At 40.3% G+C, this 24,851-nt stretch overlaps 1 protein-coding gene across 1 annotated transcript; it reads right to left on the reverse strand.

Annotated features, from left to right (window-relative positions):
- Positions 1 to 10,342: 10,342 nt before the first annotated feature.
- LOC133430063 (ATP-sensitive inward rectifier potassium channel 12-like) lies at positions 10,343 to 23,618 on the reverse strand. The gene is made up of 3 exons (XM_061716690.1): positions 23,348 to 23,618; positions 13,535 to 13,713; positions 10,343 to 12,712 (listed from the first exon to the last, which is right to left on the reverse strand). Exons 2-3 carry the CDS (start codon positions 13,624 to 13,626, stop codon positions 11,104 to 11,106), a joined length of 1,701 nt encoding a protein of 566 aa, XP_061572674.1. The 5' UTR covers positions 13,627 to 13,713; positions 23,348 to 23,618; the 3' UTR covers positions 10,343 to 11,103.
- Positions 23,619 to 24,851: the final 1,233 nt, after the last annotated feature.

A 24,851-nucleotide genomic window follows, 5' to 3' on the forward strand; every position in this document is an offset into this window, starting at 1 on the left:
GAGAGGACCCCCCTCTGACATGACCAGTCTTCACCTTGTTTCGTTCTGCGATGGATTGTAAAGTCATAAGAGGTGAGAAAATGAGTTAGAGATCTAACAGTGAATCATGTTTACGAGGAGTAGAGGTCACTGTGAACTAAATACCGTCTAAACCGAGACCAAGACTAGTTCAGCTCAAGACCAAAAAAGAAAGCTAGTTATTTCATCATCCTGCATGAGTTGTAAACATCAGCACCGTCCTGGTTCAGTTAGTTTTCATATGAGGTTGTATTCAACTGCAGCAAATAACACAGAGAAGTGGATGTCTTATGTTATCAAATATGTGTGGCGACTGCACTACCACTATTTCTACACTCAACACCCCCCTCCATCTCAGAAAAGTAATGAATAGTAAATGTTACTGATTTAAATTGTACTTAATTTGGAGATGAAACGTTAATTTGAAATATTAAAAGATACACACAATTATCGACTTTGCATTATTTAATTGCATTATTTACCATTATTGTAGCCAGATTACACCGTGAATCAGCATCACTGAAATGGACCTGATGCTTAATCAATCGCAACAATATGCAAATATTATTCAGAGGCTAATGATGCCATATATTTATTCAAACAAGGTCGTTATAAACACAGTACTGTAATTAAATACAGACACACATACAGATGCACAAAACATTAAATTAAATCCAAAATACAAATAGTTTACAGAACTGTACATTAACAAGAGGAAGAACTGGTGATCACCAGATTCTGTCACCATGGTGTGCAATGGAAACTATATTATCTGAGTCCGAGATCGAGACAAGACCAAGACCACAAAAAAGTAACTGGTCTTGAGAACTACAAGTCTACTGTGAACAGTCTCCTCCACTGATGTGACAATAAGGCTGCCTCCGAAATCCCATACTTCCACCCTAATGAGTACGCAAAAACAGTATGTGAGATTTTTTAGTGCGTCCGAAACATTAGTACGTACTCAATAGTATGCTCTATCCATACTCATTCCGGAGAAATTTATTAGTGTGGATCGATGGACACTAGCTAAGCAGAAACTTCCCACAATGCAATGCAGCAGTGTTTGGTTGCTAAGTGCTGCGCAGATACGTATATGTCATAACTATAATATTAAGTATAATAATATTATTATATAATATTAATATTCATATATTCATATATTCATATATAATAATATTATATAATGTCAACTTGTTTGGGCCAGGATAAACGGGAAAGAGTGGAGCTGCTACTGCTGCTGTGACAACTCCCTCCCAACGCCAGGAAGTACCATGTGCGCTCTGAATAGTACGTCCAAATTAATGAATACTGCTGATTATTTACTCAAAAGTGTGCCGAACATAAGTATAGAATTTGAATATATACTGTTTAGTAGGCCTATGGCATTTTGGACGCACCGTAAGAGTCATAAAAACTGAAACAGCTCCAGAAACGCTAACAGAGTTGGAGGAGAGTGGAGAAAGTGAACTCCCAACGGAGGCGCGAACAGGAAATCAGCCAGTTTACAGGTTGCAGGTTGCATGATCACATCACAGTGTCTGTAACTGAATTTATTCATTAATAACAGTTTGAAAAGTTTAAAACTGAATGTCAATTCTTAAGGAAAAACTGAAACTAATGATTTGTAACAGGATCAGGTTTTGAGATGATTAAAAATGAATTCCACAAAAAAGTTTTTTTTTTCAATATTAAAAGAGGAAGTATTGATTTAGTTCATTTTTAATCATTTATCATGGGAGGTCTTTTATTTTAAGTGATCCAGATTAACAAATGTAACTTGCTGGCAACGTGAACAATAAAATAAATCTATTTAAATTAAAAGTGAAACGTAGATTTTGATCCTTGACCCAAACCATCTTACTTGATAGTTTAGACCAATACTGATGATATGCTTCATGTGATTTGAAGAATATTCTGCTTCTTTTCAGTAAAATGTAATGTTCCTGATTGTTAACTTAGCTAACATGCTAACTTAGCATTTTAGCATGTTAGCATTAGATTATTGAGGTGCTGATTCAAAGTATTTAGTTACAAACATAATACTGTAGTTGTGTGATGAAAACCATTTTTATTTGTCTCAAACACTTTATAGACACAATAGTTGTAGAGTTTTAGACACAAATCTCTCACAAACAGAAAAACTTTGTTTGATCAACCAGTTGTGATTTCAAATTTAGAGAATAAACAATGGGAAAAAGTTAAATTCATGATTTAATTACAGGTTAAAAGGTACAATTAAATATCAAAGTTGGTACTTATGGTTTGTTTAACTCTGTTTATCAACATAATACCTAGCTGCGTCTGTACATCAGCTGGATTTCTTTTTCTATACCTATTGAAGTGTATTTTTTTATGGATATCCACAGTTTTATTTAATAAGTGAGTGGAAGGGAATTAAATATCAGATGAGAATAGTAAATCTGTAAATGATACCTTACCAAGATGTGTACATTTACTATTCAAATCCATGAGATGCTCTGAATTAATAATGGCAAACCATTTTTTAACCAAAATACTTTTACAGAAACCACATAATTATCCATAAACAATTTAAATATCAGTCATATTTCCCTTATAATGGTGCTTTTTTATTAGAAAAAGGGCTACAAATATGGAGGGGAGTCTTAAATAAAACCTTGTGGTGTCTCTGGTCAACCACATGGTGGAGCCTTTACAAAAGGAAGTTAATCTGTCCCCTCATGATGCAGCTGGATGGACTTGCCCTTGGATGTTTCTGTTAGTCTACTCAACTTATTTTTATGTGTCTACTTTTTCTTGCCAAGCCTCTCTTGTTCCTTTCTTTCATTTTTTATTTGTCTTATTTCTTCCAAAGACTCTTTACTTTTCATGCATATTCATGTCGTTGCATTCTCCCATCTGTCCTTCACTCAAAAGACCTTTTAAAGGTGAAACATTTCCTGAGAGAAATGACTGTGTTAGGGGCCATTTAAATGTGATTTTGACACCTCTAGCAAGACTTTATCCCAGAGCAGCTCTTCCAAAAGAGCAAGGTGGTTGAAAGCTGCAGACATGGATTTGTCAAAGACGGGTGATACACCATATTAAAGCAAGCGATAGATTGTCATGAATGTTTGGAAAGAAAAAGAGACAAAGAGAGTTGGATCTGAAAAGTTTTTCCACAGTCTTCATCTTTCAGCTTTTCACTTTTAAGGTTGCCGCGGTGGATCTCCTGTTATAACTTAAACTCAAAACCCTGTACTTTCCTCAATGTAAAGGTTGTAAATGTTTGAACCTAAATACATTTTTAAAGCTTTGTTTCACAGAAAATTTGGCATTAATTAATGAATTAAAACCTGCTCAGAATGAGCCCAATCGAAAAGATGACCATGAAATCCAAGGCAAGGTAAGGTAAGTTTATTTCTATAGCACAATTAAACAAAGGTGATTCAAAGTTTTCACTTAAAAGTTTCAGTGCAGATTGTAACTTTATTCAAAGGCAGCTGAAAACAGGTGTCTTCAACCTGGACTCAAATAAACTGAGTGTTTCAGCTGATCTTTCTGGTAGTTTGTTCCAGAAAATCAGATCCAGATGACCTGAGGGGTCTGGAAGGCTCATACTGGGTCAGGAGGTCACTGATGTATTTTGGTCCTGAACCACTCAGAGCTTTATAGACCAGCATCAGAACTTTAAAGTGTATGCAGTTGTCTAACTGACTTTTTAGGTAAACCTGTAAAGATGCTGCTAGAATAATCAAGCTACTAAAGATGAATGCATGTACTGTTTTTTCAAGGTCCTGCTGATACATCAGATCTTTAATCTAACCTTGATATACCCTTAAGGTATATCATAGGCCCAGACACCACACACAATCACATCTCACCACAACTTGGCTTATTCTCCACCAGTATTACCCCCAGCTGCAGAAATCTTCGACAGTAATCTCAACTTTAATCAGCATGTTAAAGCAACTGTCCAGTCTTGTTTCATTCAACTACGCAGAATCTCCAAAATCCGGTCCTTTCTGTCTCCCAAGAACCTGGAAATTGTCATTCATGCATTCATCACATCCCGTTTAGATTACTGTAACTCACTCTACTCCTGCCTAAGTAAACATAATCTCTCCAGACTTCAGCTTATCCAAAATTCTGCTGCCAGACTCCTCACAAATTCAAATAAAAGAGTACACATAACCCCGATTTTAGCTTCATTACACTGGCTACCTGTGCGTTTTAGAATTGATTTTAAGATTTTAATGATCACTTTTAAGGCCCGGATGGGACTGGCCCCTGAGTACATCAAAGACTGCTTAGTCCCATACGAGCCAAGGTGTAGCCTGAGATCCTCCGGCGGGTCCCTATTAGTGATTCCTAGATCTCGACTAAAAACTAAGGGCGACCGGGCCTTTGCTATCAGGGCCCCGTCGCTCTGGAATGACCTGCCGGAGGAGATCAGGCGAGCCACATCTCTGTCCATTTTTAAATCTCTTTTAAAAACACACTTTTTTAAATGTGCTTTTACTTAACATCTAAAAATGTACTTTATAATATCCAATGTTACTATTTTCTAATGTTTTATTGTATTTCTATGCTCTTATGTTTTTATATTTTTGTCATTTTATTGGATTCTGCCTTTTAATTCTGCTTTGTAAAAGCACCTTGTAACTGTGTTTGGAAAGGTGCTATACAAATAAAGCTTATTATTATTATTATTATTAAGGTGATGGTAGGCTGACTTTGTTATTGACATAATGCGTTTTTCCAAATGTAGGTTTGAGTCCATCACTACACCCAGATTTCTGGCTTGGTTGGTGGTTTTTAGGTGTATAGATTGAAGCTCTGTGGTGACCTGTAATCATTTCTCTTTGGCTCCAAAAGTTGTGGCACATCCAGTCATTAATCTCCTCAATGCATTTACCAAGAGCCTGTACAGGGCCTCGGTCTCCTGGTGACATTGTAATATACATCTGCGTGTCATCTGCATAGCTATGGTAGTTTATTTCTTTATAATCTGTGCCAGAGGGAGCATGTAGATGTTAAGCAGAAGAGGTCCTGAAACCTTGGGGAACTCCACATGTGATTCTTGTCTGCTCAGGTGTAAAGTTACCTATTGACACAAAGTACTTCCTGTTCTCTTAGTACATTTTGAACCAGTTTACTACAGTTCCAGAAAAACCCGCCCATTTCTCCAGTCGTTTGAGTAAAATATTGTGGTCAACTGTATCAAATGCAGCACTGAGATCCAGTAAAACCTAAACTAACATGTTTCCACAATCTGTATTCAGACATACGTCATTAAACACTTTGGTCAGAAAAGTCTCAGTTGTCTCTTGTTATGTATTAAAAATTAATTTAGCTATTGAAAAACTGCTTTTTCAAAGACCTTACTTAAAAATGGCAGATCTGAGATCCTGTAGTTGTTCATTTGTGTCTTGTCAAGATTGTCCTTTTTCAGCAGAGGTTTAATTACAGCTTTTTTTAGTGGCTCTGAAAACTCACCTGACATTAAGGACAAGTTCACGGTTAGTAACAGGTCTGACTCCAAAATCTTTGAGACCTTTTTGAAAAAGTGCGTTGGCAGGACGTCTAAACAGGAAGAGGAGGAGTTCAGGTGATGTAAGATGTCCTCCAGGTCTTTGCTGTTAACCGGTTGAAACTGTGTGATGGTGTTTGAACCGGTTTTCGGTGGACATGGTACACATGCTGAACTTGCTGCTGATGAACTGCTGGTCTGATATTTTGGATGTTGTCTGTGAAAAACTTGTCAAAGTCATTTCAGGCCATGGTGGGATGAAGTTCAGTTGCCACTGAGACAGGAGGGTTTGTTAGCCTGTCAGTTGCATCAAATAAGGTCAGAGCATTATGACTGTTTTTAGTGACGATGTCAGGGAAGTAGGACTTCCTCGCAGGAAACACAGGAGTGATCAGACATGCCCACATCAGACACAATAACCTTTGAAATGCTCAGACCCTTGAATCAGCCCAAAGTTGTCCAGAGTGTTACTTGGGTCTTTAGTGGCTTTTTCCTGAGGGTTGTCCACGTGAATGTTAAATTCACCAACAATTATTACACAGGAAATTACATCCAGGATGAACTGGTTCAACTCTAGATCATTTAGCATTTAGCCTGCTGATTTGAAGTCTACCACTAGTCGTGTCTGCATTTTAAACTAAACACCCCTGTTCTCACATGCCAACAATAAAAAACTGCTTGTCTGCAGTTTACTGTAACCTCTTGTACAGTTTACTACACTACCTGATAATGTAATTGTGTTGCTGTGCGATACGCTTGATGTACAAAAGGTTTGTGTTTTATTAAATGCTTTGTTCACCTCTGTTTTTATTTTTTGGTGTTTTTTGTTTTGACCATGCAACTTGTTTTTTGTTTTTTTTACCAACCACTCTGGCTTCTTTCTGCAAGTGTAGCCATGTCACACTTGCGTAAGGCTCATACATCACGCATACACGAGCCATAAGTTATGCCATTGTTGACACTCGTTCACACACATCACCTCAAGACTCTATGGTGAGCAGATGTACATCCGAGAGATGGAGGATCTGGCAAGGCTTAGACGAGAATATGTAAAAGTTGTCCTCCAACGTGAGCATCCCCTGGTCATAAGAGGATTGTGGTCCCCTTAAACAGGCTGTCTGTGGGCATCCATGTTCTTGATCTGATGCCGCGTTCCATTTGTCCTCGGAAGTGGGGATTTCCCAGTTCCCAGTCGGAATTTTCAAGTGGAACGCCCCTCGAAGTGGGATTTCCCACTGGGAAAGTGGGAGAGTCTTCACCACCCCCGAGTTCACATTCCAAGATGGCTGTCCCGGTTGTAAACAGTAGAAGAGAGCTCTATAAAAATTCGTAGCACTTCATTCTAGTTTTGGTCACACTAAATCAGTCGTATACAAGTATTGTTTGGCATATATATGCTGCTATAGTGTAATTTACATTTTTCATGTGGTATATGCGAACTACAAACTTGTTTTCCTACTTTGTAACTGGAACGCTGATAACTCGACTGTGACGTTATTCCCAGTTCCGAGTTCCGACTTCCGAGGTAAATGGAACGCAGCATCAGTGCAGCCTTCAACACCATCTCCCACACCATCCTCCTCGACAGGCTCGCATACCATTAGTACGCGGACGACACCCAGCTCTACCTCTCCTTTAAACCCACCTCCACCTCCCGGCCCCCTCGCTCTGTGTGTGTTTACAAGAAATCAAATCCTGGCTCTCCTCCAACTTCCTCAAACTAACATTAACTCACTATCTATTTTCAAATCCTATCTAAAAACCTATCTGTTCAAACTGGCCTACTTTATTTTCACTCCCTCTAGGCTACTGCTGATTCCTGATTTTATTTATAATTTCATTGCATTTACTTTGTTGTCCTTTTTTGCTCTCTTTTGCAAAGTAACGGCGTGGTACTGCACAGATGTGTTAAGAAGTTGACCCGGAAAAAGGTTTTAACAGCAAATTTGGATTCAGCTGGATGTCCAGTATCAGTACAGAAAATAAAAGCGCTGCAGCTCCTCAAGCTGGGCCTGTGTCCGGATCTTCTTCGCAAGCTGCCGTTTTAGATTTGTGAGAAGATTTTTAAACATTAGTGCTCCTCATCCCTGCAGCGTAGTGTGGCACTTTGGAGGTTTGGCAGATACATGTATATGGGTCTGTGTGTATAGATTATATAATATATATAGAGAGAAACTTTAGTGACTGAATATAAATAATTACATGTAGCTGACACCAAATATACGGTAAGTTGTATTACTTTACACAAAGCATGGACATTAATTTGATAATTTGATACTGATACTTGTCAGTTTTGTTGGACATTTCATGGGTACCAAAAAAAAAAAAAAAATCTGAAAAAAATTAAATGAAATATCATCACCGTGAAATACTGCGGTATACTGTACCAGCACCTTCACCGTAGCGTAGTGTAAAATCCCACACCGTTACATCCCTAGTGCCAAGTAGCTCAGCTGGTTCAGTTACAGCCTCCAGGCCCCCGGCATCCAGCCGGGGTTCGAGTCCCAGCTTGTGGCTCTCCACTGTGTATTTTTCTCACTCTCTGCCCTACTTTCCTGTCTGTTTACGTCGAATAACAAAGGCCAATAGTGCCACAAAATCACTAACACATACATACACACACATACACTATATAAAATAATCTACTTCCTCAGGTGTGTGGTTGTGGTGCATACAAGCACATTATATAACCTATTTCCAGCAGAGCTCTGTTTATTTCAAACCTCAAGTCAATTTTTCACGGTAAGAATCATCCAAGACGCCTCCTAACCGCTGCTTCAGACCGATGGGACCAACCGGCAATGAAAAGAAAAACATGGTTTGAGAATTTTAAAGCCTGCTGATAATATTGTGCAGCTATTTCAGACAAAACAGAAGTTTTCTGTTCTTTTCAGGTGTTTTCTATAAAAATAAATGTTTATTTTTTCACTATTAAGTTATTTAGGCAGCTAAAATTATCTACTCGGCTGCAGGATACAAAGCGGTCAGCTCCATCTGTACGAGTACTGTACAACATAACACAGTTACAACATGACATAACCACTCTGTTAAATCATTTGATTTTAAGGTTAAATGAAGGTTAGAAGAAGGGTGTTGCTGATGCACACAATCTAAACAGTGTTTCAGCTTTAATGCTGCCGGCTTCGGAGGTACAGCACATGCAGCATGATGTATCAGGGTGGGTTATAAAGACGGAGACGCTGGATAACTGAGGGTAATCACCTCAAATGCCAAAAAATATATATGTACATGCTTTTCTGTATGATGTCCTCTTTTAAAAAAATGAAGGTGTCTTCACGGAGGTTTGTAAGTTTTGAAAAGTCCGTGCACCATTTGCTGACAAACGACCTGCAGAGTTCTCACCCTCAGGGGTCAACATGTTAACAGAAAGAGAAGAAAATACGAAACAATATTCTGGCAGCAAGAGGACGAGGAGTCACGAGCACTGATGAACTGTTCATATTTAATTGTAATTTCGAGCAAAAGTTATGGTCTAATATTGGAGTTGAAGTGTCCACGAAGAGCCCAAGTGTTTTAAAATGAAATGTACAGATAATGAAAACGCCTAAATTAGACAAAGTCTCATCTCTGGTACATTTGGTTCACATCAAAAATGGCCCTGAACTTCTGTTGACTAATTTATGCTGCTTTTCTTTAGGGAATGTTGATCACTACATTTAACACATAGCAGGTGTGCATTTTGAAGTCAATACCAACCTGCAGCAACAAGGTTAGAGAGCAAATTATACATTTTAAGGGACGCAGACCAGACTTTCTTTCCCCAAATAATTTAGTCAATCTCCATAGTTTGCATTATTGGGGGAAAAAAAAGAAAGATCTTGTTCATTATAGCTCATGTGTGCCATCATATCTGTACAGGGATCTCACATGTACATATAGATTTGCTCTGACCACTTAGATATAGGTAGTATTCAGCTTCTAGATCAGATGCATTCGTTGCAGAATCACATCTGGCTTCCAAAACCAAACATGGCGATGACTTCATACCCTATATATTTAAAACATGAAATACCAGACCAATTACTTATGTTTTGTCCATCTGTAGATGCATGTATATGGGCTGACATTACACCAAACAATGCGTTTGCAAGTTTGGATGACCTTCCTCCGAACTCCGGACCAGCATGAATGAAGACTGGTGACCCCATCGATCCAGACTTATATTACACAATATGCTGCACGCACAGCTAACTTGCCCACTTTTGTGGTTCTTATGATACCAGAAGTTTTTTTGTCATTATTATTATTATTATTATTATTATTATTATTATTATTATTATTATTATTATTATTATTATTATTATTATTATTATTATTATTATTATTATTATTATTATTTTGACTCTAGTGGCCTCTTTTGAATGTGCAGAAAACAGAATTCTGAGTTTAAAAAAAAAAAAGGGAGACATGCCGCAAGGGGACCAGCGCTAGCTAGAACATCGCAGATAACTAACAGGCTTTTGAAAAAAAACAATCTTCTTATAGTTGTTTTGACTCGTGAAGGTTTTCAGTTTTAAAACATTTTTTAAAAAGTAAGTAAGGAGCTGGTTTTATGATCATTAGCGTGGCACCGGGGGGCACGATGTGTATGTCTTTCAGGTTATTGGAGGCCATGTGGGTGTGAGGCTTTAATGTTGGCTAGAGTTAATCTTTTGGTGTTTAATGGGCACATTTTCTCCCCTCTGCTTTGTTGCTAACGTGTTGAATAAACAGTAGTGGAGACAACAAATGCTTTCAGCGGCGTTGTAAATGGGCATAGAGACACGGCACAGACAGTTGAAGTAGTAACAGTATACAGTACACTGCTGTTTAATAGGTGTTCTGTTCATACAAAACAGCAAACAGTTGCAAAGTGTTCGTATCTATTGATAAAAGTATGAATAAAGTGCTCGCTCTTCATCTGCACAGGTTTCACTTAAACTCTCTTCCATGCTTCTGGATTATATATCTTACTTGTGCTTGGTTACCATTTAGAGACAAACTTTGATCAATTCTCAAAGACAAAAATAGCTTACTTATCAAATGCGAAGACACGGAAGTCAGGCAGGAAGACAGAAGTTAAAAATACAGGAGAGAAAAACGAAGCTTACAGGTGAGAAAAGTTTCAAAGCATTTGTACTATGACTCCTTCATAATAAATCAAGATTTCTTTCCTAAGTTTTTTTTTCTTAATATGATGTCAAGTTATTTTAAAAATTTAAGTTAAAAACAAAATAACTATTTACACAGAAAATGGAAGTCAATAACAGCTTGAGTTGAGTTAATTGTAGATCACACACAGGTTATACTTAAGTAAACAAGAGAGTAAATTACATTTTTCAAGATGACCTGGGAGTTAAGAGTGTAATTTGTTTAAAAGAAGAAGAACTGTGATGTTTTACACAAGCTGATGTTAACCGAAACCAGAGTTATGGGGATTCTGTCACAGATGAGACCCAAAAAAAAAAAATCCTTGTTTTTTCCTCCGTAACAGTTTAAAATGTGTCCTCCATCTTTTATTCTAACACAGGTTTAATGCTTTGGTTGGATGCACACAGAGAGGGAAAACAAGTGGAACCAATAGTCGTTGATCAAACTCCCGACTCCCTGCTGACGTACAACGGTAGGGCAGGCGGTATTCTGTCCAGGCCCATCTGATTCTCCGTGTCCAGAACACACAACATCTCCACCGTCTGCTCCTTCACAAATGTCCCCTTGAAATCCAGGTGGATGTTATCTCTTATCTTTACCTCCCTGTCGCTTCTTATGTTCAGGGTCTCCATCTCCTCCTTTGCGTTCTCATCGTCCGCGTCGTCTCCGCAGCACAAAGCTACTTCGTTCTCGTAGCAGAACGCACTGGGGGAGTGAGAACCCTGGAGACGTCGCGGCGCTCTCGGAGCGAACAGTGACGGAGACCTGGAGTAGCTTGAGCCGGACGGTGAGGACTGCCCACTACGAGCCTTCATCTGGCTTAGGTCCCTGGCACTGCAGTGAGGTGTAGATGGCACTTCGTAGGTTTTATGGAAGCGGGAATAATCCACATGGTAGCGGTCGCCCTTTTCAAACACGACGGGCTCGAAGCGGTGACCCCAGAGGATCTCCCTGGACAAGTAGGAGCTGCGGGCCTGCGTCGTCATGGCTGTGGCCTCCACCATCCCCTCCAGGATGACCACGATCTCAAAGTCCTCCTTCTGGAGGTCACTGTGGCTGAGGTTGTACAGAGGGCTGCTCTTGTTGATCTCATGGACGACCACCAACGGCGACACCAGGAACAGCCGATCCAACCCGTCGTCGTAGCCGACATCAATGTCCGTCTGCTCCAGAGGGAGATACTCGCCCTCGGCCGTCACATACGGTTTGATGAGCTGAGCGCGAACGTGGGCCTCGACGATGTGGCTCTTGCGCATGTTCCCCATGCGCCACATGAGGCAAAGCTTCCCGTCGCGCAGGGCGATGACAGCGTGATGCGAGAACAGCAAGGTCTGCGCCCTCTTCTTCGGGCGCACCATCTTTGCCATGATGGTGCCAATCATGAAAGAGTCAATAATGCATCCCACAATAGACTGCACCACCACAGTCACGACAGCAATGGGACACTCCTCCGTGACACACCGGAAACCGTATCCAATGGTGGTCTGGGTCTCTATGGAGAAGAGGAACGCCCCGATGAAACCCTGGATGTGGAGGATGCACGGCCGCAACTCGTTTTTTTTTTCCTCCGCGGAACCCTCACCATCGCTGTCCTCGCGTAGATTGAAGTCTCCGTGGGCGAGCGCCACCGCCCAGAAAATGAGACCGAACAGCAGCCAAGACAGGAGGAAGGTGGTCGTGAAGATCAGCAACAAGTATCGCCAGCGTATGTCGACGCAGGTGGTGAAAATATCAGCCAGATATCGCCGCGGTTTATCTTCCATGTTGCTGAACACCACGTTGCACTGGCCGTTCTTCTTCACAAAGCGGCTGCGCAGGCGGCTGGGCAGAGCCACGCTATTACTGATGGCTGTGGGCTCCTTGGTCACCCTCAAAGACAAAGCCCCGAGTCCTTCATCAATACCCGGACACTCTCCGCCGCCGCCTCCCTCCTCAGCTCGCATGCTGGCCCCTGATAGCCGGTTCTGCTGGGTCAGGGGGTTGTGGCCATTGTGGAGGCCGAAGCTGGAGATCTTCAGGGCATCTTCATCGGTGGAAACGATGCTGTATCTGGAGGAACAGAGATGGGGATAGTCAGAAAAGAAAAACGTTTGAAAATGTATCATTGTCACACCATGGTGAGGTTGTCTTGTCTTGGGTTTGTTTTGTCCTGTCATTTCCTGTTTTATTTTGAAAAATTAATTCTCCTCTCGTTTCAGGTCACTTGCCCTTCCTCAAAGTGTTTCCACCTGTGCCCTATTTCCCTCTATGTGTGTAAATAGTCTGTGTTCCCCTTGTCTTGTGCCAGAGTGTCTTCGTCCTGCACCAGAGCCTTGGTCCATGTCCACAGCCATAGTAATTGCCATAGTAAGCCGTATGTTCCTCGTTAAAGAGTGATTTTTAAAATTTTTTTTTTGGTTGTTAATTCTTACCTTAGCTTAGATTCATAGCCCTTTGTTTATTCCTCGTTAAAGAGTGATTTTTTTGTTTATTAACTTATATCCTAGCTTAGATTCATAGTTCTTGTTTTTTTCCTCTTTAAGAGTGATTTGTGTTTGTAGCTAAATTATTTTATATAGGCACATTTTTCCTCCACATGGAGCATTTTGTGTGTATTTGTTTCTTTTTATTAGTTATTTTTCTTGGAGTGTGTATTCCCTCTATAGTCAAGAGTATAGTGTCTAGTTTTGGTAATAGCCATTTGTTGGTCACTCGGTCCGAGGTCTCCGGTGAATTCAATAAAAGCCTTTGTTATCTAATATCTCTGCATCTGAGTCCTGCTTTGAGTCTCGGACTGACAATCATTCAGATGAGACACTCAAATCCCTACACATCAGCATCAGCATGTGTTTAGGTCGCCATGGTAACAGTTTTATCCTCCATTCCCCTCACCTGTTTACCCGCACCGCTCCCATGGCACCGGTGATCATCAGGCTGTGTCTGCGAGGGCAGTAATGTAGGTTGGGACGGGCAGTTCCAACCATTAACGTACTGTTGCTGGACAGGGAGGCACTGTAAGCTCAGGTCTTTCTTGCATCCGTGATCAGCACTGCCCTCTCATCATACATTTTCTGTAAAAAAAAAAAACAGGTAAGACCAAGAGGAAACTTCAGTCAATAATTCTGATCACAGTTTGAATGTAAATGTGAGCCAAGGCAGATTGATGACGATATGCTTATAGTAATGACATTAAACCCTAAAAGCTTGTGTGGCTGAGCGGCAGTGGACATCAGGGCAGAGAGGGGACCAAGAGATTTAAGAAAGTGATGAACTGGATCAGGTCCAACCTGGAGCAGGTCGATATATCCTGGTATTAAAAGACTTTGTTTATTTTCATTTCTTTATTGTATTTTTTAAGAGTTGCTTTATTGATTATGTCCCAGGTGCTGTCAAACATGTTAAAGGAAAAGACTGCAAAGACAACAAAAATCCTCAGAGAAAATTTACAAAAAAAACACCCTTCTTTTGATCAAAATTGGTATTATTTATGCTTACAATGTAATTTGCTAATTATTTTTGTCAGACAAGAATTTTTAGGTTTTTATAAATAACTGACATGTTTCGCCTTCATCAGAGTCACAAGATTATGTGTGTGACCCAGCATTTATCAGCTGGTAAAAACCGAAATTCTTGTCTGACAAAAATAATTAGCAAATGAAACTCTAAAGCCATGGACAAAATCTTTATTAAATCTTTTTATGCTTAGTTTAGTTTAAAATTTGTTTTTATTTGCTGCTTTTAATTTTTTGTTTTGTTGGTACAGACTCAGCTTTTTAAATGTATGAAGCTCGGATTATTAAAGCATTCCGCCCTGCTTTTAGGAATAATTGTTTCTCTTTTTTGTGGTAATATTTTCTGCCAATATTCCGCCGAAGTCGACTCCGTCTCCTCAGCTGCACATCGTGCATATCCAATATTTTCAGCAGTCTCCTGACCGTCTCTTGGGCCACCACAAAGCAAGCCTGAATGTATTTCATATGCAACATCTTATATCCATGGAGCCATATTTGTTCAACTGCTCCTGGAGAAACATCGCTATGTAGAGGAGATCTGAATGGGCTTTCCGTCTGAACAACCGCATAGTCCTCAGGATTCTGCGTAAAGTCGACAAACTAATGGTTTTATTTAGACAAAATTAATCAGGCTGTTCTTACTGAAATGAAATTGCCATTTCATGAATATTTTTGTTTGTGTACTTATTGTATTTTTCTTTGTTTCTTTTACCTTTTCTTTTTTCCTTTCTATTCTTTTGCTATTGACTGATTTGTTTTGGTGATTTTGTATTGAGGGGAGGATTTTTTATAAGCCCTTCGGGCTTCTTTTCCTCTCCTGCATAAATTATTTGTCCTTGTATGATAAAAAAATTATTGTGTTATCACTGTGCAAAAAATAAATAAAAAAAATAAAAAAAATGGTGATACCATCTATATAGACAGAACTATCTCCTCAGTGTCTTAAACCCAGATCAAAGTTCATTAAACAAAACAAGTCGGTCATGTTTGCTTCCATTAAATCAAGCTCTCAATAAAGGAATGAATGTGATTGTTTAAGATGGGGGGGGGAAATACCACAAAAAAATGAAAATAATTATACTGAAAAACAGGGCTTTTTTATTTTTTCCAAGTGAATGCAATACGCTTCTGTGAGTGAAACCTACATTTTTGAACATTTGCATGTATAATAATGGAAAGGCATGAACCGATAAGATTGTTCTGAGCCGTGTCAAAGTCACAACTTTTTTAAAGAAACTGGACCTGGATAAGATTTATCTTTGTGTAGGCCACAACTCTTCATTATCTGCACTAGTAATATATATATATATATATATATATATATATATATATATATATACATACATACATACATACATACATACATACATACATACATATATATATATATATATAAAACATAAAATATATATAAAACGTTTTTCCTTCTTCTTCAAAAGTCTAAAGCTAAAGAAGCAGAGAAACCAAAGCATGCCGGCTGCATCCATCCATCCATCCGTTATCTAAACCAGCTTTACTCCCCGTTTGATCCCCCGGATCCCCCGGGATCAAACGGGACGACGTTGTTTATTTTTTCTATCCAAAGCTGGAAGCAGAGCAAGAATCCTCGCCTTGGTCGGCGCGCGGTGTCAGAAACCACCTCGGCGCTACGGCGGCGTGTGGTTCTGGCTCGGCTACAACTGGGCAAGAGGTCACGACGGTTCAGGGAAACAATGGACGCTGAGCCAGATTTGCACAACTGTGAAGCATTTGTATGGAATCGGCGGTTGAGGCCCCGAACGGCCGCACATTTAGTCACGCATGACCAGTAACGGTATTTCTGTCGCTAGGACCATGAAAGAAGTTGCACTGGTCAGTTATTTAACCTAACCATAACAATCTGACCCCAAAAACGTGCTTTGGATGTTGCCAAGACGACACAAACCGCTGGACGAGTTTCCAATGAGCATCATGGGAGGATATTGATTCACATATTTGTATGCTCTTCTCCATTTCCCTTTGATGGTAACAAATATATCTCACAGATGTGTTTTACTACTACAGCGGTCAGCATCCTCGTTTTAGCGCGCTGACGTTACCACTTATGAATGTGTTTTTTTTTATCTGTGTGTAAAACTGGGTGCATGAGAGCGTGAGAGAAAAGTGCCAGTTGCGTGAGTCTCATGTGTGAAAGTTGCGAACGCCGGGCTAATGCACGGAGCAGACCAGACAGTTTTGTGTAATTAAAGCCTATTGATCAGGTCCTTGCCCAGTGATTAGCCTCAGGCGCCTTCAGACCAAACGCGGGTGGAAAACCAGACAGGCAGGGGAAGGGACAAAGGTTTAAAAAGGAGATGAATCCGTGGTAATCCACTGTTAGAGGAACAATTGATCTGCTCTTTGGCCCGATGACAACGTTATGTCAGCAAGCCATGGAGCAGGAGGAGCAAAGGCACGGGGGTTGTATAACCAATACAAGGCCAATTATATGCAATATTAAAGGTCATTGGTGTTTAATGTTTACGTGAATCACTTTGGCTGTCGTGAAAAAATTTACAAGCGTGCACAAGTAAAAATAATGGTGGATGGACTTGGGGGAAATTTCTGAGAAGTGCTGTTTAAAAGCCTCGACCCTGCAGCGTTGTCACGGCAGCGACCAGCACAGACGCTGCAACACACACCAACACGTACATATAATTCGATGGGATTTGGCGTCACATAACGGCGGCTGCGTGTAAACCATCGTGTGTGACGCTTGCAGACTCGTGGAAGGACAGATGTTACGAACTGGCTGCTGATTGGCTGGATGAAGAGGGATCTTGGACTAGATAATCCCAAAGTGGCAGATGATTACATCAACTCAATAACTCCCACAGCTGGAGGAGAGCGTCCTCAACCGTGAACTCACACCCTTTTATCTCTTTTTCTCTTAAAGCTCCCTAAGACATCCACCAATATGCAACATTATTCCAACTGATTCCTCTGACAAGGAGAAAACCAGCTCTTCATCAAGCATCAAAGAAATGATTCCTCAGTTTTACGGAAAAAAACACATCATAATTTGATTTTGCACTGCTAAAAATTATTTCTAAGAAAGTAAAAAAAAGCAAATCAGTTACACTTTGTATCTCATGGCTAGACTATTTTGCGAGTTTAAAGTCAAGAAAATGTTTCTTACCACATCGAGTTATTTTTGCTTGATATTTTATTACTATTTTTATTATTAAATTTAGGAATATTGGACTTTTTTATGCAGTGTGATAACTGATAGTTTTTCATGATCCAGTCTGAGCTGTGTGTCAGTTGAATCCATAGTCACAACAATCCATTTAATTTACCAGTAAATTGATTTTCCATATGGTCCAAGTCAGCTACAATTACACAAATAAAACATAACTGTGTCATGTAGATGAGGTACTGAACAAACCTGCTGGTTTTTATGGTAAAATTTTATATTGAAACTTGTTTTTTCTATTTAAAAAATTGTCATTCATGTATCCATATTTTGATTTTAATTGCTTTTCAATCAAGATAAGTGTTACACTGTATTTTCTCTCTTAATATTCACCCTCTTATCCATCTAAGTTTGGTTCAGAAAGGAGCATCCTAAGCAAAGAGGCTATTTCTCCCCCTTCGCTACCTCCTTCAATTCATCTGAGGGAATACCGAGGCTTTCCCGAGCCAGCTGGAAGATAATATTCTCTCCAGGCTGTCCTGGGTCTGCCTCGGCTTTGTTTCCAGCAGAAATAAAGTTTAGTTGAGGGAGTTTGAGAAGGTAAAACTATATTTTTATATGGGATTTTCTTTGTCTTCCAGCTACTCTCGAGTTAACTGGGGCATGAAGGCTGCTATCTCCAAGTCCTCTAGGAACCTGCCAGATTTCTTCACTTATCTCCATCTGCAGAGTCACCTTTAGGATGAACATACCAAACATATTCCCAGAATTTCTTACTCCACGTTGTATGCCAGCCACCTAAGCCGCTTCCTCAGATAGCTACAACCTGCTAACACCCTCCATGATGGCATCGACATCTGAGATCAACAGCGGGCTTCCTACCGGTCTTCACCGTCACTGATTCCCAGGTCTCACCCTTCTGACAAACCATATGTTGGATCTGGAGCTTGATCAACATCCCGTTCAGATAGATCAGGGGTCGGCAACCCAAAATGTGGAAAGAGCCATATTGGACCAAAAACCCAAAAAAACAAATATGTCTGGAGCCGCAAAAAAATTAAAAGTCTTGCATAAGCCTTAGAATGAAGGCAAATGGCAAAAGGCGAAGTGTCAAGAAAAAAGTCGAAATGTCGAGAAAAAAGTCAAAATTTCAAGAAAAAAGGCGAAATGTTGAGGAAAAAGTCGAAATGTCGAGAAAAAAGTCAAGATTTCGAGAAAAAAGTCGAAATGTCAAGAAAAAAGTCGAAATGTCGAGATTAAAAAGGAAAGGAAAAAGGAAGAAAAAAAGGGAAAAAAAGGGAAAAAAACAACAAAAAAACAAGAAACAAGGAGAAAAAAAGAAAAAGGGAAAAAAAGAGAAAAAAAAGAAGAAAAAAAGGTCAAACATTTTTGAACGGACTCTAAATGCTGTCAGATTGTTTCTTATTTGTTGGTCTCCACCAGTCTTGTCGTCCCACATCCTCCCCTGGAGTCTAATTCTTCCACGTTGGAGCTCTTTGCCTTCAGGTGGTCCTATGCAGTTCATCGACTCTACTTTTAGACCATTTCAGGACTCTTGCTCACTTCATCTGCTCAGTTTATACAGGAGAATATGAACATATTGTTGTAAAGGCAGCCATTATGTTACTTAAACATTTAATATAATGTACAAAGCTATGAAAGAATAAAGATCTCGCTTGGCCTTAGAACTGGTAGTTACACATCAGAGTCCACATACTGGCATAGCTCTGGGTCGCTGTTTTAAAGCTCCTTAAAAATGACCTCAGAATCTGAGTTGTTCAATCAAAATACAACATGTAGCTTTCAAAGATTTTGATTTGATGTCAAAGGGTATTGTAAAATTACACGAATGTGCTGGTTGACAGTTGTACCAGTGTGGAGCTGCTCCCACTGATCTTGTGTTATTGTTTCACCAAACACACAGCCAACGTGAGTCACTGAAGACCCTTCTTCTCCACTTGGATAGATGCTCACTTGGTCCAGACTGTAATTCATGTGGCTAGAAACCAAAAGAAGTGGCGGCTTGTTTTTGGCGTATTTTATCGTTTTGTACGAATAAATGCTCTGTTGTTAGATCACCACTGAAAGTAAACATGTTCTGTAAATCTGCCAAACCGAAAAAACAGGCTGAATAAACCATTGATAGCTTTTTTGACTCTCATTTCCCTGCACGCAGGCTGTATGCAGCCTCTCTTTTTTTTCTTCCTCCAGCTGAAAGAAGTCCTCAGAGACAGTTGCAGTTGTTAATCGTGATCTTTGTTGCTGTTTTGTCCGTCTCCATAGGAACGTATCTGCTGCCTGTTGTCTTCACCATGTCTGTACTACATTAAAGCGATTTACAGATTCATAAAGGAGTCTGAAGTAAGAAACTGCCAGAGAGTGAGAGATTGCTAAGTGTAAGTATCACTAATAGTATGTTAAGTAGTAAAGAGGGTAAAGCTAAATCTGTGTACAGGTAGGTGCAGTGGAAGAGCAGTTGGAGAAGAGGAGGTAGAAGAAGTAGAAGAAAGGAGCGCCAAACATATAACAATAACTGGACAAACCCCCATACTGTATATTCACTAAAGATTGCTTTTGAAGCCTCTTTCATCCTCGTACTGCAAGGTGCCCTGTTGCAAATTGGAACGAGCCCGCTGCACCAAGCCCACCTTGGTTCAGGGATCAAAAGTTCGACTGGCTTCACTCAATTCTTATCAAACTGTTCTGACGCCCTCGCTTCAAAAGTTGCTACCGAAAAACATCAACACTGTCGGAGCTGTGGCCTGCTAGACTGACTGCAGTCCCCTGCAGGCCACGCAAGCCTTGCAGGGGAACTGTCAGGCGAGTGCGGGTCGTAGCGGACCGCTGCTACTTCCTCCAGTTAGCCAAGGCCAGAAACCTTCAACCAGGAGTGAAGAGATGCGTTAGCCGCTTCTGGCTGCTATCCTTTGTTTCCAAACCCCTTGGGGCTGACCAATAACCAGTCACAGTGGTATCCTACTACACTTACAGTAACAGCTCAATAAGAAACATCATCTTTAAAATAAAAATGACAATTCACAGTTGAGGAGTCGAGTCAAGACAGCGATAAGCGCTAAGTAGCGAGTAGCATTGGCTATGCTAACCTTCAATACCCTAATTATATGTAATGATGTTACTTTATAACGTTACCTCTTTTCTTTAACGTAAAGAAATGTTCTTTAATGTTCCTAGAATTTTAAAAGAGGTTGGTAAAAGATCATTTTATTTTAAAGCTCCATCAGATTGGAATAATCTTCCCCTCTTTTTGCGTTCTATTACCTCTTTTCATTGTTTTAAGTTGGCATTATATTCTCATCTTAAAACAAATTGCCTATGTTTTTAATTTATTTATGTATTTTTTTGTGCCCTTTTTTCTATTTATTTATTTTTATTTTCTTTATTCATTCATTTATTTATCTATTTTTTTATTTCTTTTATTTTCTCTCTGTTATGTTATATTTATCTCATTGTTTCAGTTATTCATTTAGCCTACTTTGTAACTGGACTTATGTGGGTAGGGGTTGTGTGTGGGAGAGGGTGAGCAAGATGTTTGTGTTTGTTTTATGTCATGTATGTCTGTACTGTAATGTGATATATTGTAATGTTGTATGTTTTATGGGACCCCCTTGAAAATGAGATGTTACATCTCAAGGGGCTATCCTTTAATAAATTCTAGTAAATATTTTGATTTCTGGGGCAAAGTTGGACATCTTAGTATGAGAGTCAATAGAGATTTACTCGCCTTTGGTTCCAGCCCGCAGTGGTCAGTCAAGGAACTACAACGTAACCCACTTCTAAACCAACAACCCCTCGGTTACGAGTCCTGTGCCGGCAGAAGTGCTAACGGAGGAGATCTGCTCAGAAAGTTGTCAAGGACACTCCTGCCCTGGTGAAGATCGTTAGGTTGTTCCCCCGTTAGGGAATTAGAAAGCCTGAGGTGTCCTGTGTGAGGGAGGCGGCGCCGCCTGATGATGCTCTTAGGAGGAGCGCAGTGATGAGAGATAACAACAAGGTTTTATACCCAGCCATCACTTTGTAGACAAGCGCAAGTGACTTAAATTTGATGCGAGTAGCCAGTGGAGCTCAATGAGAAGTAGGCTAACACGTGCCCCTTTAGGGTGATTAAAAACCAGACCTGCAGACCTGGACCATCTGGATCGGTTTTATAATATCTAAAGGAAGAAGTAACAATAGCCTCCACCAAGACCTGGATAACTTGCCGGGTGAGGTACGAGCTGTTTCTTCTTATATGGAGTGATGTGCGCAGGCATTTCGTGCAATCTTGGCCACAAAGCAAGAAACGAACAAACAAATCAAACTTTACATCAATTACATCAAACAAGACGCTGTCCTCACCCAACAAACTGGACTCAAACTGCCTTATTTTACATTATTTTAATCCCACGTAAAGGAAAGGATGCAGACAGCCCTTGTTAAGTACCAGATTACTACGTCACCTAATCTCCAGATCCAAACAGCGATATGAAAGGTGGGTGGCAGTTGTTTGACCTGACTTAAGCCCCTTTCTCTAATCTGATGGCTGGTGGTACAAAATAAGAAAGAAAGAAAGAAAGAAAGAAAGAAAGAAAGAAAGAAAGAAAGAAAGAAAGAAAGAAAGAAAGAAAGAAAGAAAGAAAGAAAGAAAGAAAGAAAGAAAGAAAGAAAGAAAGAAAGAAAGAAAGAAAGAAAGAAGGTTTAGCAGATGTGAAATCCTTTGCATCAGAAAAGTGAGAAAAATTTAGATACAGATTAAGACTAAAAGATTATGACATCAGAAGGTATTATTCAAGATCTTCACAACCTTTTTTTTTTTTTTTTTTTCCTCTACGCAGCATAAATTTGGTTTCCAAAACGTTGAAACAAATGTGTGATTTTCAGTTGTTTTTTTTTATGGGAGGTTTAAAATTGGAACAAGATGTTCTTAAATTAGAGGGGCCTGAGTGTCCCTGGAGACGGCAGCGCTGGCTCCTCGCTGTGTCCTAGTCCTGCTGAAAAGCATAAATAGGGGGTTGAGCGCTCAGCAGGACTGTGCTCATTTTAACTAGGGGGAGTATTCATCCTACACGCTCACACAAACACTCAATACTAGAAATGTCACCTCATAAATGAACTGGAGCTCGAGCACACACAGATGTGTGCTTCATTAAGAGACTTGCACCTGAGCATTGTCACGCTTGGCTGGTTAATACTGTGACTGTGCTACTTTTCAGGGACATACCGCTCTGTTTCTAAAATACAATGCAAATTAATGACGTAGGTAGAGTCAGCTCAACTCAAAAAAACCTTTCTTATGAGGTCAGCAGGAGATCTTCTGACCCCTGCTGAAAATCTGGGTCATAATAAGCCGTCTCAACTTTTTAAATGCATTAAATATTAACAGTGTAAAAACTAATCCTAAACCAAAACAGGTCGTATTAAAAGTTTCAGGGTTTTTAACGATGCAGCGCAGCGGGGGAGAAGTCCTGAATGGCGATCGATGGGTCACTCGGTGCAGCCAGAAGTTGTGACGGAGCTGTTTGCACACCGAGCTGCAGCTGTGACGTCGGTTAGGTTTCATTGAGGCCACTGGAGCTGTCCGCTGCTGGAAATCAATCCAGAGCCCGCAGGAATAATCGACAGCAGGGAGGAGGAGGAGGAGGAGGGGAAGGAGGAGGAGGAGGAGGAGGAGGAGGAGGAGGAGGAGGAGGAAGAGGAGGAAGAGAAGGCTGAATACTCTGCCCTGATGCTGAAAATTATGTTTAAAATCTTTTTCTCCACCCTCACCACCTCCACTGCCACACACACAAACTTCACCGTAAACTTTCTCCGGGGCAAAAGCGTTCTGTTAGACGGTATTGAGATTGTTTTGTTTGGAAATTAGTTAGTTAGAAAAAGACTTCTGTGGAAGGACTTTTAAACACATTTTGATTTGATTTAGAAATGTAAACAAGTTGGAGTACAAACTTTTCAAAATAAACCAAGAGGATCTTCTGTGTCGATGTCTCAAATGTCACCAGAGACATTTAATAATGAATAAAACCCAGTTGTAAAAACACTCACCTTTGTGTAACTGCAGAATGAATCACTTGGAGACCAACAGTGGTTTCATCCTCACCAGAAGATGCTGAGCGTGGTGTACTGTTGCTTCTGCCCTCCCGCCCTTCTCCCTCGCCTCCCTGCACTACACAAATATGTTCTTGGTGAATCTGCTCCCGGTTTTCTCCTGCACAAACATGTGCACGTCTCCAGCCTGAGCCCTGTCCTGTTGCTCCATCGTAGTGGATACGAGTCGCTCCGTCCTGCCTGCCTGGCGGTTCTGTATCTCCCCCGATCCCCGCCGCGTGTTTGTGAGTGTGTATGTGTGTGTGTGAGTGTGTGTGTGGGGGGGAGAGACCGATATGTAGAGAGAGAGCTCTGATGTGCCTATTTATAAGCACTATTATTTTGCCCAGAGGATGGAGATGTAGAGTATGTGTGTGTGTGTATATATATATAAATATATATATAAACATATATATATATATATATATATATATATATATATATATATATATATATATATATATATATATATATATATATATATATATATTTTTTTTTTTTTTTTTTTTTTTTTTTTATTAAAACAAGTAAATAAAATGTGGTTGTGGGTTGATGGAAAGGAGTATTCATGGCTACACTTTCGCAGTCGTACCTCAGATAACAAATACACATACTCCTTTTCCACCAAACCGGTTCCAGTGCTGGTTCTGGTTCACAACTCGTTCAACTTGCTAACGAGCTGAGAAGCGGTTTGTTTTTCCATAGCTCGGGGTGCTAAGGGGTGACACGTCATTACGTCACTGTAAACTTCAGTTATGTCGCTGCGTTTGCATTGGCGCGAAAGTTGAAGCAACATCAACATATTTGCTGTAATACGGACGTGGTCCACGTAGCACCCTCCGTGGATCATACTGTATCTCTAAAATACATGTTGTCTCCTCCTCAGACCACTGCTGCTTTGCTGCATCCATATTAATTTGTCGCTTATTTGAAAATGTCTCCGTCTCCCAGTATTGCTATTGCCGTTGGTCTTAACAACTCCGCCCCCTCCGCTTACGTAAGCGGTTCTTTCCTATGGCCCAGCAAAGAGTTGGTGTTACCTTGGAACTGTTTTTTTTCTGGCCCAGAGCCAGTTCTTTGTCAGTGGAAACAGAAAGCCCAGTTCCAAACTCAGCACTGGCCCAGAACCAGCCCTGGAACGGGTTTGGTGGAAAAGGGGTAAAAGAGATAGGTTGTACCTTTTCATGGTAAAGCACTCAGTAATTTTCCATCAAGCAAAACTATAAACTAAAGGCAACGAATATTGACGCTCTCCGTGGAAATTTGTAAGTGTCTGTTGGAGGTATTTCATAATGCGTTTAGACCACAGACTGTACAAGCAGAACTGGACAAACCCGCTGTCACAGGTTTCTAAAGAGTCTAGGTGAAGCCCGGTTCTCTGGACGACACCATGCTGGCAGGAGTTGACTCCGCCCAACTCCAGTTAATCCAAGAATGGCTATTTTAGCTCAGCTGACCAAAG

This window comes from Cololabis saira, chromosome 1 (genome assembly GCF_033807715.1).
Source record: "Cololabis saira isolate AMF1-May2022 chromosome 1, fColSai1.1, whole genome shotgun sequence".
Taxonomy (NCBI): Eukaryota; Metazoa; Chordata; class Actinopteri; order Beloniformes; family Belonidae; genus Cololabis; species Cololabis saira.